The sequence below is a fragment of the Physeter macrocephalus genome, chromosome 9 (assembly GCF_002837175.3).
Source record: "Physeter macrocephalus isolate SW-GA chromosome 9, ASM283717v5, whole genome shotgun sequence".
Taxonomy (NCBI): Eukaryota; Metazoa; Chordata; class Mammalia; order Artiodactyla; family Physeteridae; genus Physeter; species Physeter macrocephalus.
Window position 1 is genome coordinate 99,886,679 of NC_041222.1, and position 12,812 is coordinate 99,899,490.

General features: G+C 57.3%; 1 protein-coding gene across 1 annotated transcript; it reads right to left on the reverse strand.

Moving 5' to 3' along the window:
• Positions 1–3,276: 3,276 nt before the first annotated feature.
• Positions 3,277–12,368, reverse strand: RP1L1 (RP1 like 1). The gene is made up of 5 exons (XM_024130783.1): positions 11,763–12,368; positions 9,725–9,866; positions 3,714–8,155; positions 3,449–3,607; positions 3,277–3,330 (listed from the first exon to the last, which is right to left on the reverse strand). Exons 1-5 carry the CDS (start codon positions 12,366–12,368, stop codon positions 3,277–3,279), a joined length of 5,403 nt encoding a protein of 1,800 aa, XP_023986551.1.
• Positions 12,369–12,812: the final 444 nt, after the last annotated feature.

The following is a 12,812-nucleotide window of genomic DNA, read 5'->3' on the forward strand; positions in this document are numbered from 1 at the left end:
GTGTGTGTGTGTGTCTGGTGGGTGTGTGAGGGGTGTGTGTGTGTGTCTGGGTGTGTGTGGGGTGTGTGTGTGTGTGTCTGGGTGTGTGTGGGGTGTGTGTGTGTGTGTCTGGGTGTGTGTGGGGTGTGTGTGTGTGTGTCTGGGTGTGTGTGGGGTGTGTGTGTGTGTGTCTGGGTGTGTGTGGGGTGTGTGTGTGTGTGTGTCTGGGTGTGTGTGGGGTGTGTGTGTGTGTGCGCGCGTGCGTCCGTGTATGTGTGTGTCTGGGAGGACCCCCGGTGCTGGTGGGACGGTCCGGCCATAGAATGCAGGCAACTTTGGGGGAGGACTGTGTGTGCGTGGGCCTCCAGGGGCTTGTTGAAACGGGCATTCCTGGACCCCCTCAGACACACGGAATCAGAATTTCCTGGGTGGAACTGTCCATTTTAATGATGCTCGCTAGGCAGTTTACATGTTCACTCAAGTGAAGGAAGCCTCCACCCCGGCCTCTGATTTATGTGGAAATCTCTCAGGACACGTCCCCTTCCCAGCTGTACTTGTACTGAGGGCTGTGCAGACAAAGGACAGGTTACTTCTCCCCTGGACACCTTAGAAGGGCCCTCCTGGAGACAGCACCTGGGTCGCCGGGTCAGACTCCGAGGCAGGGAGCTAGGGGAGGGGGAGTTGGGGGGCAAGCAGGGGAGGGGTGCAGGGGTCTGGGTGACGAGGTTGGCTGCTCTTTGTGTTCCTTGGCAGGGCCTCGCTCAGCTCGGGGACAGGAGAATACGAAGTGAGCTCCAGAGAAAGACCTGGGGTCTGCTCTCAGCGTAGCCACTTATCCAGCTGCATGGTTTAGGCAAATCACTTATTCAAGACGGGTGTCTTCTCACCTGGAAAAAGGAAGCTGGACTAAATCAGTGACGGGCCACCTGGACTGAACACTACGTACGCTGGACAAAGCAGCTGTGCTGGAGCCCGATTCCGGACCAATAAGTTCAGAATCTCTGCCATGGGACCTGGACAAGAGGCTTTAGTTCCCAGCCACTGAAAAACGGTCCCTTTGATCTGCAGTCTCTGACCCCCAGCAGGACAGAGGAGCGGGGAGAAGAGCTCGGCTTCTGTTCACTCTCTTCCCTCTCCCACTTACTTCAAGGTGAGGCTCTACTGGCTAAAATGCTTGCATTACCACCGGTACTAAAATTACTCTGGCAGCTCTCTGAGTTGCAAATGCACCAAGTTTTGATTCAGGGATGGGCTACAGGAAGCCCAACATTTTCAAGAGGTGCCAAATTTCAGAGGCCTGTGCGATGCTGTGCAGTATGGTTGCCGTAGAGAAGAGGGGTGTGGAGGAGACGCCGAAATCCCCACCTTGGCTGATGGCCCCGAAGTACTTTATCTCCAAGTCAGAAGAAGACACAGTTTTCCGTTAACAGCGAGTTTTTTAATATAAAAGCAGAACTACTGGGTTGGCCGAAAAGTTCGTTCGGGTTTTTCCATAACATCGAACAAACTTTTTGGCCAACCCAGTGTCTGGGGGCTTCAAGAAGATGAGTGTGTAACTAAAAGGAGAATTCTGTGGATAGAAAACTTTTGAGTTCAACTCTTAGCTTTAAAAAACTAGGTTAGGGCTTCCCTGGTGGCGCAGTGGTTGCGCGTCCGCCTGCCGATGCAGGGGAACCGGGTTTGAGCCCCGGTCCGGGAGGATCCCACGTGCCGCGGAGCGGCTGGGCCCGTGAGCCATGGCCGCTGAGCCTGCACGTCCGGAGCCTGTGCCCCGCAACGGGAGGGGCCACAACAGAGGGAGGCCCGCATACCACAAAGAAAATGAGGTACTATTTTTCCCTATAAAATTAGCAAAAGATTTCTCATTTTTAATGACTCTACCAAACACGGTCGAGAATGTGGCAGACCAGGTGATGTAACTTAGTACAACTTAGTAGACCTTTAGAAAAACAATTTGACAGAAGATATCAAGAGCCTTAAAAAAATGGATATCTTTAGACCCAGTAATTCCATGCCAGGGAATCTATCCTAAGGAAATCATCTGCTGTTCAGGGGGAAAAAATATATATATATATAAATATATATATATATATATATATATATATATATATATATATATATACACACACATACATATATATATGGAAAAAATAATGGAAACCATCCAAATGGTCAACAAAAGGGAGATGGTGAAAATGTATTTTATAGTCTCATATTATTTGGGCATTAAAAACACTATTCAGGTATTAAAAATAGGTTTATGAAAATTTTGAGATTAATGGGGGGAATTCTCATATTATGTTAAAAAAAGAAGTTTAAAAGGATGAGCACAGCTATCAAATAATTAGAAAAATGATGGGAAAGAAATACATCCAACTGCTACCACGAGTCATCCCTGAGGGGTGAGATTATGAGTGACTACTTTTCCTTCTTTCTGCTTTTTTGCATTTTCCGATTTTTTTCATTCCAAAAAAAGAAAAGAATTAAGGAAAGACACTTGGACTTTGGGGCTCAGAACAAACTTTGTCCAGTGATCCTGAATTTATCCTCTTCTTCCAAATTTTCACATCTGCAGAGTCACCAAATATAGTCAAGACTAGAAAAAAGCACTTCAAAGTCGAGAGACATCAGTGCCCAGGAGAGGCCAAGGAGAGAAATAACTGGAGATCAACAGGCAAAGAACAAGGGAAACGCTCACTAGCAAAAAACAAATACACAAACAAAACCTCTCCTGGAACATTGCCAGGCAGTTCCATCCTCCTGGGCCCAGCAGGCAAATGTTGGGGCAGCTGACCTCGTATAATGGGGAAGATCTGGGATGGCCCTCTTTCACGCAGTGGGTGGACAGGCCGATGGGGCCTTGGAAACCCCAGAATTTAGAACTGGGGCAGTGTGGGGTGGCCATGTCGTTGGCAAGTCCTTGATCTTTGCCCATGTCCCTTATGCATCTCCAGTAGGCTGAGCTCCAGACTCAGGACTGTCTTGCAGCTGGATCCTTAGAAATCTAAGTCGTCTTGGCCAAAGCCATCTGTCCTGTCCATGGGGAGGTTTTTAAGCATCACTTCTGCGGAAGCAAGACTTTTCACTACCTTCTCAGCTTCTAAGTCAGAGCCTCCCTCTGTCCCCTGCTCTGGAGTCAGACCTTCAACTGTTTCTCGCTCTGGCGTCCTCGAGCCTGAGGGGGCCCCTTCTTGCTCAGAAGGGGAGCTTTCTGGACACGTGCCTGTGACTTTTGTCTCTGGATCAGGGACGCCCTTGGCCTCGTCTTCAGTGCTCCTCGTGTGTCTGTCTGAAGGCTCATCTTCGGAGCTTTTCTGAGAGAGCTGAGGGCAGTTTCCCAGAGATGATGTGCTGGAAGGCGAGAGGCCTGACTTCAGGCCTGACCTTTGGCGGGGGGAGTCTGCACCTGGGGCCAGGGACGGCGTGGGCCTGCCCTCCTGGTCTGGGCTGCTGTTTCTAGAAGCCTCACGCGACTGGCGGTGTCCGAGGCCAAGCTGAGGGCGCGCTTCTCTCTTACCTTGATTTCCTCCTCCTGACTCTGGCTGTCGCTTCCCTTCAGCTCCTTGGGCCTCGGCACTTTCGGCAACAGCGTTGTGTCCTCCTGGACTTGGGTCGCCTCCGCCCGGGGCTTCACCCGGCCCAGGGTCCGCAGCCCCAGAGCCCACCTCCGGGTCTCCTTCCTCCCTGCCCACGCCCTGCTCCCCCCGCCCCGCCCCGTCCAGGTAGCTGCCTACAAAGGGCTCTGTTTTCCTCTCTCTCTTCTCAGCAGTTGCCCCCTCCTCTGCCCCCCGGGGGGCTTCATCTCTGCTGAGGGTCTCGTCTCCCTCCTCCACCCCGGGGCCCTGGCCTGATCCCAGCTCAGGGCCTCTGTCAGCTCCCCGGACAGGGTCTGTCCCCGAGGGGTCCTTCTCAAGGGCCTCCATGCCCCTCTTCGCAGGGGCCGCCTCTGCTGTCTCCCCGTCCGCACATCTTCCTTTCTTCTTCTGCAGAATTTGCTGCAGGTCAAAGGCCTCTCTGACGGGCCCACTGGCTGCCCGCACTGCGTCCCCCGGGGATGCAGGGACCACTTTCTTCCTCACGCAGGCCTCACAGGGACAGAACTCCTCCTCCTCAGCCTGCTCCCCGAGCCGGGTCCCCAGGGCTCCTCTGAAGGTTGGCACATCCTCCAGGGAGAAGGAGGGGGGCCCCCGGCCCTGCGTGTGCTCGGAGAAAGCTGAGAGGTCACTCAGGCCCTGGAGGTGCCGCCTGTACTGCTCGGTCTGCAGGGGCGTCTCCCAGCGGAGGGCTTCCCTGGGTGGCCCCGGCGCCGTGCCCCCCGCCCGGCTCTGCACCTTGCGGAGCTCCTTCTCGATGCCGTCCTGGAGCCGCCGGCCCACGTCCTGCCGCAGCTCGGCCACCATCCGGTCCAGCAGGTCGTTGCTCTCCAGGCCCCAGCGGGCTTGGAGCTCGGCCGTGGCAGTGGCGAGGTGGGCCATGAAGGCTTTCTCCATCTTCTTCAGCAACTTGGACACCCAGAGGGGGTCAGGGTCCAGAGGCCCTCTGCGGGCTGTGGAAGTGCCCCTCTCCCCCGCCCCCTGGGTGAGCTTGGCCTGGGTTTGCTCACAGCCTGTCTCAGCTGCCGTGGACAACTTCTCCAAAGAAGGCTCGGCGTCGGGGCCACCTTGACGCCCGCTGGCGTCTGGGTCGCTCTCCCCGAGGCTCCTGGGGCGCTCTGTCGGGCTCTCCCTCGCCCCCGGAGGGCTCAGCGTGGCCGAGGTGGGGTCCCCCTCCTCTTCCTGCAGGCTCTTGTCTCCCCTGGCACCCGCCCCATCCTGAGAGCCGGCCCCCGACAGTTCTCGTCCTGTGATTCCTTCCTCTTCAGGAAACCCTTCCACACCCTCTTCTTGCAGTTCTGCTCTTTCTTTTTCCTCTTTTATTCTCTCTAATTGTACCCCCTCTTCCTGCAGTTCTGCTCGTTCTTTTTCCTCTTTTATCTCCTCTAATTGCACCCCCTCTTCCCGCGTCGTGTTTTTAACACCTTGGTCCAGGTCACTGTCCAACATCTGCTCCCCGCTGTTTCTTTCTGCCTCGTCCTCGCTGGAGGCACCACCAGCCTTGGAGCCACTCGGCTGTTGGTTTCCCGGATCCTCTGGGTCCCCTGAGATTCTGGAGTCAGGCCTCTGGCAGGGGATGCTTGAGGGCAGCCCCATCCCCTCGGGGACCAGGGCGCAGTCCACGGTGCAGGGCCCGTGGCCCTCGCCCGAGCCTCCGGAACCACTGCCAACATCCACACCAGAGGAGGATGTTGGCGTGGAGTCCTCAGCTGCAGCGTGGGACGCAAGGGCCGGCAGGGCCTGGCCGCAGCCTAGCTCCTGGAGGCCCGAGTCCAGCTCTCTGTGCCCAAGGCCACTCCCCGGCCACAGGGCCTGGAAGGTGCTCAGGAGCTCCTGGAACCGAGGAGAGTCTGGGAACCTCACTTTGCCAGCGGGAGGCCCGAGGTCATCATCAGAGAAGCGGAGCCGGGCGAGACAGGTGATGAGGGCCTGGGCCGAGCGGCCGAGCCTCCTGCCTGCCGAGCTGGGCACTTCTGGCACGCTGCGGGGCCGGCCCGGCCTGGATCCCATCAGCGCCTTCATGACGTGTACGGAGGAAGGGACGCTACCGGGAAGCACGCCCTGGCCCATCGCACGGTCCACGGCCGCCCCTTTGCCTTTGCCAGCCTCCGCGGGGGCTTCTGGAAGCCCGCTGCGAGGCAGGCCCTCTCCCGACTTGGGACCAGCACTGCCGGTCACCGGGAGGGCTGCATCTGGTTCTGCTTTCTCGCTGGCCACCCCTTCCGGGGGCAGTTGTCTGGCCGGCACTGATCCTTCCGGGCCGTCTGGGGGATGTTTGTCAACGGGGTCCTCCTCGGGACCTTCCGGGCCGCGCCCAGCCGTGCCTTCGCCCTCGTCCGCCATCTCGTATTTGACGGGCTCCTCCGGGATGTTGCTCAGCCATGCACGGACCACGGCCCCCGGGGAGGCTCGGGGCAGGGCACCCAGCATCACGCAGCCGCCTTCCTCCTGCTCCTCCGGGCCGTCTCCTCCACCCGAGACCTTCTCCTGGAACGTTCTCCCGAGCTTGGGAGCGCGGTGGGAGCCGCCCCTTCTCACGGCTCTGACTGCTCTCCCCACGGCCCCTCCCAGAGAGCCAGGGGGCCGAGGGGGCCCCACGTCCAGCCTTTCCTCCCCCGCCTCGGCCCCGCCCGGCTCCCCGTCAGCACTGGGGTTGCCCTCGCTGTGGCTGAGGCTACACAAAGGACGCTTCCTGCCCGAGGGCCGTGGCTTGGGAGGCATGGGACAGCACCTGCTGCACACCAAGCAGGCCTCAGAGAAGGGCCCCTGGCCGCCCCAAGACGGGGAGGCTGGCAGCGACCGCGTCTTCCCACCGGGGGGCCCGAGGGCCGGGGGCGCGCGCAGCCGCGGGCAGCAGCTGTCCCGGTGCGCTCCTGGCCTCCCTCCCTCGGGCCACCCGACTGGCAGCACCAAGGGCCAGGGAGGCTTGGGACTGTCACCCCCTGCCTTTTCACCCGGGCCATCAGCTTGGCAGTGGAAAGAGCCAGATGTGTTTGAAGGTGTGGGAGCTGGTGAGCACGCCCTGACCTCGGAGTCCCCTTCGGTCTCAGCAGCCGGGGAGTTTGGGGGGTGGAAATTGGAAACACAGTCAGAATTGCTCACGGGGGTGATGGGAACGCTGCTGCGCCCTCGCGTGTCGCGGGAAGGAAGAGAGGCAGAGAAGGGGGGCCCCGGGTGCCGGGAGGCCCGGCTCCTGGGGCTGTGTGGGCTTCCGGAAGGGCCAGGCGCTGGGCTGTCTGGGCGGTCCCTGCCTCTGCTGGGAGGCCCCGGCACTGGCCTGGACACAGGCGAGCCGAGTGGGCAGTGGGTGTCCTTTGGGTGGTGGTGCTGCCTGGGGCGGCCCCTCTGGGACCCTCGGCTGAGGACGGAAACGCTGGGTGAGGACAGGCCGCTGGCTCTGCTCTCCTGCTTTCCGCTCCTGCCTGGGGCTGCGGCACAGGCGGAAGGTGGGGAGTGGCCTCCTGCACCCTCCCCAGAGGCTGCCCGGGGCTGTCCGGCGCCCTGTCCACGCTCCCCAGAGGCTGCCCGGGGCTGTCCGGCGCCCTGTCCACGCTCCTCTGCCCGCGGGCCCTCTTTCCTTACAGACGAGGGGCTCCCAGCGGGCGGGCCGGGGCCTCCCCCCCGGGTGGCCCCCCAGGAAGTCACGGCCCTGCTCTCCTTGCTGGGGCGGCCCTGGTGCAGCTCAGCCCTTTCACTGGACTCCCCGTGAGACCCGCCGCTTGCCGAGGAGTCGGGAAAAGCGTCTGCCGGGCCTCGGGTCCCGGGTTTCAGGCCGCCATGGAGCTCCCTGCGGCCCGGCGTTGCTCCCTCGCCTGTGCCCTCACCAGCCCCCGAGGCCAGATGTGGGCCACAGCTGCCCACCCCATCCTCCAGGGACCTGGGGCAGCAGGAAGAGTTGGTCTCAGAACCGTCAGGGGGTCTGTCACTGGAGGAAGGGCCGGCACTGTCCTCGCTCCTGCTTTTCCGGCTGGCGACCCCTTGGCTCCTGGGGGTCCTGGAGTGGGACTTCGGGGTCAGCCCAGACCTCCTCTGAGAGGCTGTCTGCTCTCCCTGGGGGGCATAAAGGGGGTTCATCCAGATCTCATATCTAGACCCCGGCTGCCACCGGCCTCGGTCAAAGGCTCCCACACCTCCTGCCTCGCAGGGCGCCAGTCCCTGTGCCCCAGGCTCCGAGGGGTACCTAGGGGGGCCCCTCCACACACAGCCGAGGGGATCTGCCTCCCCCAGGACGGGGCCCTCCCCACTGGCCGCTGTGAGCCTGCTGGCCCTCCCGACCCTCCTGGACCACAGGAGCAGGTCCTCCCCCAGTAGGTGGAAGCGGACTTTCATCTCCACGGACAAGCTGCCGTCCTCGTTCACGCGCACGTCCTTCTCGATGTCTTCACCGGCTGCCAACGGGCCGAGCTGGGCACGTGTGTCCTGAGGGTGCTTGTCAGGAGCTGGGCACATGCAGGCACGATGCAGAGGCACCGAGGGGTCACTGAGCCCAGACCTCTCGGACGGCAAGGAAAACTGCCGTGGCCTGCTGCCTGGCCTGGACCGCGCATGGATCACACTCTGCTTGGCTCTTGGCTCCCAGCTCCCTGGTGCACGATGACAAGCAAGAGGAAAGAAGGAAAGATAGTGAGCTGCCGGGGAGAGTGTCGGGATAGAAGAGTCAAGGCCAGTCATGAGCCTTCCACGGTCTGTATACCCCTGCCACCTCCAAAACCAGCAGTAAGGGAAGAAACCGTTCTAGCACGAATATTCACGGAGCTGCCGGGGTGTGAACCAGCAGAGCCCAGCGAGACGAACCTGAAGTCCGAATTCAGTCTCAGCCCTGCCACTTCCTAGCTGTGTAGTCTTTGGCAGAGCCTCTCTCCTGAGCTGTAAAATAAGAGTAATGGTATCTAACGGGTAGGTTTGTTTTGAGGATGCAAGGCAGTGCATGTAAAGCTTCCTGCAAAGTTGCTGGCACAAAGTAGGTTCTCGATAGACAGCAGAGCTGACTGCAGAGCATCAGTGCCCAGAGCTAAATCCTAGCCCTGCTCACACCTACCCACGGCACAGGAAGCAAAAATCAATAAGCTGCTGCAGACACACCTGATTGTAACTGTAAAATGCTTTGCAATTATTAGTGACGATTTATCCTCTTAACACTCATCAAGCTTTGGGGTTGATAAATGGTTGCAAGGAAGGACCTGGACACACGATAGCAGGTCCTGGTAGCTAAGCCTGCCCCTCAGCCCTGAAAAAGAGAAGAAGAGGGGGTCACCGGGGATAGAAAGACATGATCCCCAGAGATAATGTAGCCCTTGGTACTTTCTCATTTCATCTCCTGAGCTAATGCTTGGCAAGAGGGAGGGGCTGGCCGAGGCTGAGCCTATGGCCGGCAGAAGAGCAGACCTCCTGAGTCCATCTGGGCAGGAGAAGGTTTTGCCCGGTCCTGCTCCTCCATAAGCACCAAATGAGACTGGGGGCTCCTGCAGAGGAGGGGCTGTGGCTGATGGGCCTTTGTACATCCAACACCCAGCATGATGCGATCACTGAAACCATGGCTGTCTTTCTCTTCATAGCTTTTCACAAAGGATATTATTTTGTCTACTCGCCAAAATTTGCCCATTGTCATTCCAATAATTTTGCTTTTGGGGTTTTTGTTGTGGTGGTTGTTATTGTTTTTTTAATAATGAAGGCTACCTCTGGCACCTGGATGGATGGATGGTTGGCTGGATGGATGGATGGATGGATGGATGGATGGATGATCAATGGTTATCATTTGTTTTGGTCTGTTTGGTCCTCACTGCTGCCTAAGAGAGTCATGACTCCTGAAAGATGCAAAGGCCACGTATCCATGGTCCACTGCCTCCATAATGTCACGCCCACTATGGCTCTTAACGAAGTTTATTTTAGATCCTAGAAGCTTAAAGTTCAAGATCTCCTAATCCCTGTTTAAATACTCCCATCTCTCTTATCCCAGCCAAATGTTCAACCTAGTTAAGGCTGATGGTGATGAGAAAGAGGAAGAGGCAAGAGAGACCCCCAAACAAATGGGTTGCCCGAGACCTGGAGCCAAAGGCAGGGTTTTTTAAATGATCTAGAAAGGATATCTGCCCAGCCCTACCAAACCACCATCCAGTGCAAATAAGACCGGGGATCCTGCGGAACAAACTCACCACTTTTGCTCCTTGAAATCTGCCCAGATAAAGGTTCACTTCCATTTCTTCTGACATCTTCCACTGCCAGAGGTCTGAAGGGCTCGTGACCGGCACATACCAGCACCGGGGGGCTGTGTAGCAGACCCTTCAGAGAGTCCACCTGGGGAAGCAGAGTGTTGAGTCAGGAGGCGTGGTCTGCAGGGCCCGCTTCTGGCCAGCGAGACACGGATAGAGGGAGAATCCGCTGTCGCTGGTCCCTTTCCTGATATTTGCACATCTCACCCCAGACTTCTGATCCAAGGGAAGGATCCCATTCACTCCTCAAGACGCCTCCATGACTGGTGGGGGGCTGAGGTCCTCCACCATGATCTTCTTCTCCACCTACATCCCTCCCTCCACCTGCTACGAGGCCTGTGGTTTAGAGGCTATTCTGGATACTCAGGTGGAAAAGACTTCAAGAAGACTTTGACTTGCTTCCCCGCCCACACTTCCTCCCTCCGGAACGTGTATTTTTTTAGAGCAGCCATTAACAGAAGGTCCAGGGCTCCCGTACGGAGACCTGATTCACTATCTCACACTTTTCCCAGGCAGAGTCCTCTCTTGGGTCTGATCTGTGCTTTCCAGTCTAATCTGAGCCCAGGGCCTCTGCCTCTGCCCCTAGTGGAGCAGAGAAGGACAAGGCACAGATGGCCTTTCTCTCCCTCCTCCAATGGCTCTCTAGGCTCCTGCCCAGACGCTTGGGTCATCCTCCCCCCACCTACCCCTACCCCCCACCATCATGACATCCCGGGCTGGGTCGTGCAGGCAACTTCAGTGCTGGATTGCATTCCAGGAAGCAGGTCCCTGCTTTTAGAAAAATCTCACCTGGCCCCAAGGATCCTGCCTATCTGATGATCTGCACAATTTATAGCATTACGTCATAATTAGCGATGTTGGGGGATTTCATTCCACTGTTAAAGTACAGAATCTGTTCTTTTTTGTTTTCTCCAGTTAGAAGGGTATGCTTATTAACAAGGAAATGAAAGAAAGGGCTCTTAAGATAGAGGGTATAAAGGTGGGATCGTGACTGAGCCGGAAGAGAATGGTACAGCACGGGTGCAACTTTGGGGAGCAGGGGAACATGTCTCCATGGTAGGAGGGATGGTTCCATTGCTAGGTGGGGACACGCTGCTGTAGCTGCTGTTATAAATCTAAGTATTGGTAGCATGGCGTATACAGGTGTCCGTAGCTATAGGACTAGACTGTGAGAGTTTATGTGGATTAGATCAGTCAACCTCCATCCTCCAGCCTGCCCATCTTGGGTTACATTCATGTTCAGCAAAACCCAGACGGGCAAAAATTACATTCACTAGCCTTCTTGCCACTTAGGCCGGATGCCGATCGGGTTCCATCAGGTAGGTCAAGCCCGGGAAGGCAAGCGAGGTCGACACTGTCTCTTCTTGCTTCTGGCTGTCGTGTGGCTACAAAGCAAGCCTGTGGGTACTGGGAGGCGATGGCGCTCAGGCAGCAGTGGCTGGTGTCCCTGGGCATGAAGATGCCCCTGGGGCAGGTTGCTGACCCAGCTTTATAAGCTTCGGGTCCACTGGCGAGGAGTCCTCCTGAGCCCAATCACAGTGGCTTGGAGCGGAGCTAGCAGCTTTCTGCAGGATGCCGGGAGCCCATCCTGCACACCCAACCTGGAGTTCCCTCCCGCAGCTTTCCAACGATTGGACAGTCCCCCCAATGCCCTGTGTGAAATTGCTTTCTGCTTAAAGCACTTTGAGTCTTTTCTGTTTCCTACACTGAACTCTCACCAAAATAGGTTAAGAGGATTGGGATAAGAAAACAATCAAAGCGTGCAAGGAACAGGTACTAAGCGCTTGCTAAATGGTAGCTAAAAATATGAAGGACAATTGCCCGTTTGATGAACTGACTGAATGTCTCCACTCTATTCACCTTTAATTAGTAGCAGGGCAATCAGTGCCTCTTTTAAAGGAATAACTTCCCAGTTCCACCTAAGTGTTTTGAGCTGCGGTCCAGAGAACCTTTTAAGGAAAGGTCATACCCGACAGCCTACCTTTTTCCCACCGGCTGTGTACACCTGCTTCACGGGAAAGTGCAGCAGATCCGAGGCTTTGCTGAGAAAGGCCGTCAGGTTCCTGGTGTTTCTGTGACTGATCACCACCGTCTGCTGGTACCGAGGGTCGCCGTTCTTAACCAGCGTTATCCTCCTCGGGGCTCCGAGACTTTTGCAGGAAGAAGCTGTTCCAGGTGCCTCGCAGCAGCCTTCAAAATCCCGTGACGGCTGAGAAGGGCTTCTCCCCCGTGGCCGGCCCGGCCCGCTGGGGGTCCTGGGGGGCTTCTTATCGGAGCAGAGGTAGCAGCCTCCATCTTGCAGCTGCTCCAGGGTGCTGAGGCCGTGCAGGCCCCGGGGCGTGGTGACGGAGCGCACCCCAAAGGAGAGCGGCACGCGCTGAGAGAGCTCATCCATCAGGGCCCCGAAGCTCCTGAAGGCGCGTCGGTGAACGGCCAGGCGAACCCCAGCAAACTGGGGGTCCCCTCGCTTGAGGAAAGTTATCTTCTTGGCTGGCATGACCTGGGTGACAGAGGGGGTCCGGGCCACAGAAGGCAGGAGGCCCTCGCGGTGTCCGGGGGCCTGGGCATCCCTCGGGGTGCTGTTCATGGTGTGGAGGACCAGGCAGCTGAAATGGATCAAAGGGAGAGAAAAGTGAGAGAGCGGGTCGGTGCATTTCCTCCCCCTCGTCCCAGAGGTGCTCCCTGCCCCCCCCAAATCTGCTCCACTCAACCTTGTAGAGGCAGGTTAATCCATTTTGATGAGTAGAAGGCCAGAGGTTTGGCGTGGGAAGATCTGAATCCAAATCACATCCCTCAGCCCCCACGTATTGGCTGTGTGACCCAGGAGGTTGATGACACAGTCTGTGTTTTGGTAACATGCAGCCATCTTGATCTGCGTAGCGGTTATAAGGATTCAATGAATTTACGCGGACAGAACAGACATCAATACACCTTTATTCCTCTCCTTTCTCTTGCTGTTTCTCTTACCATCTTCTACCACCTAGAACTCCTTTGAATAGTGTAGAGTTTATCTCCTAAGGAGGTGGGTGAA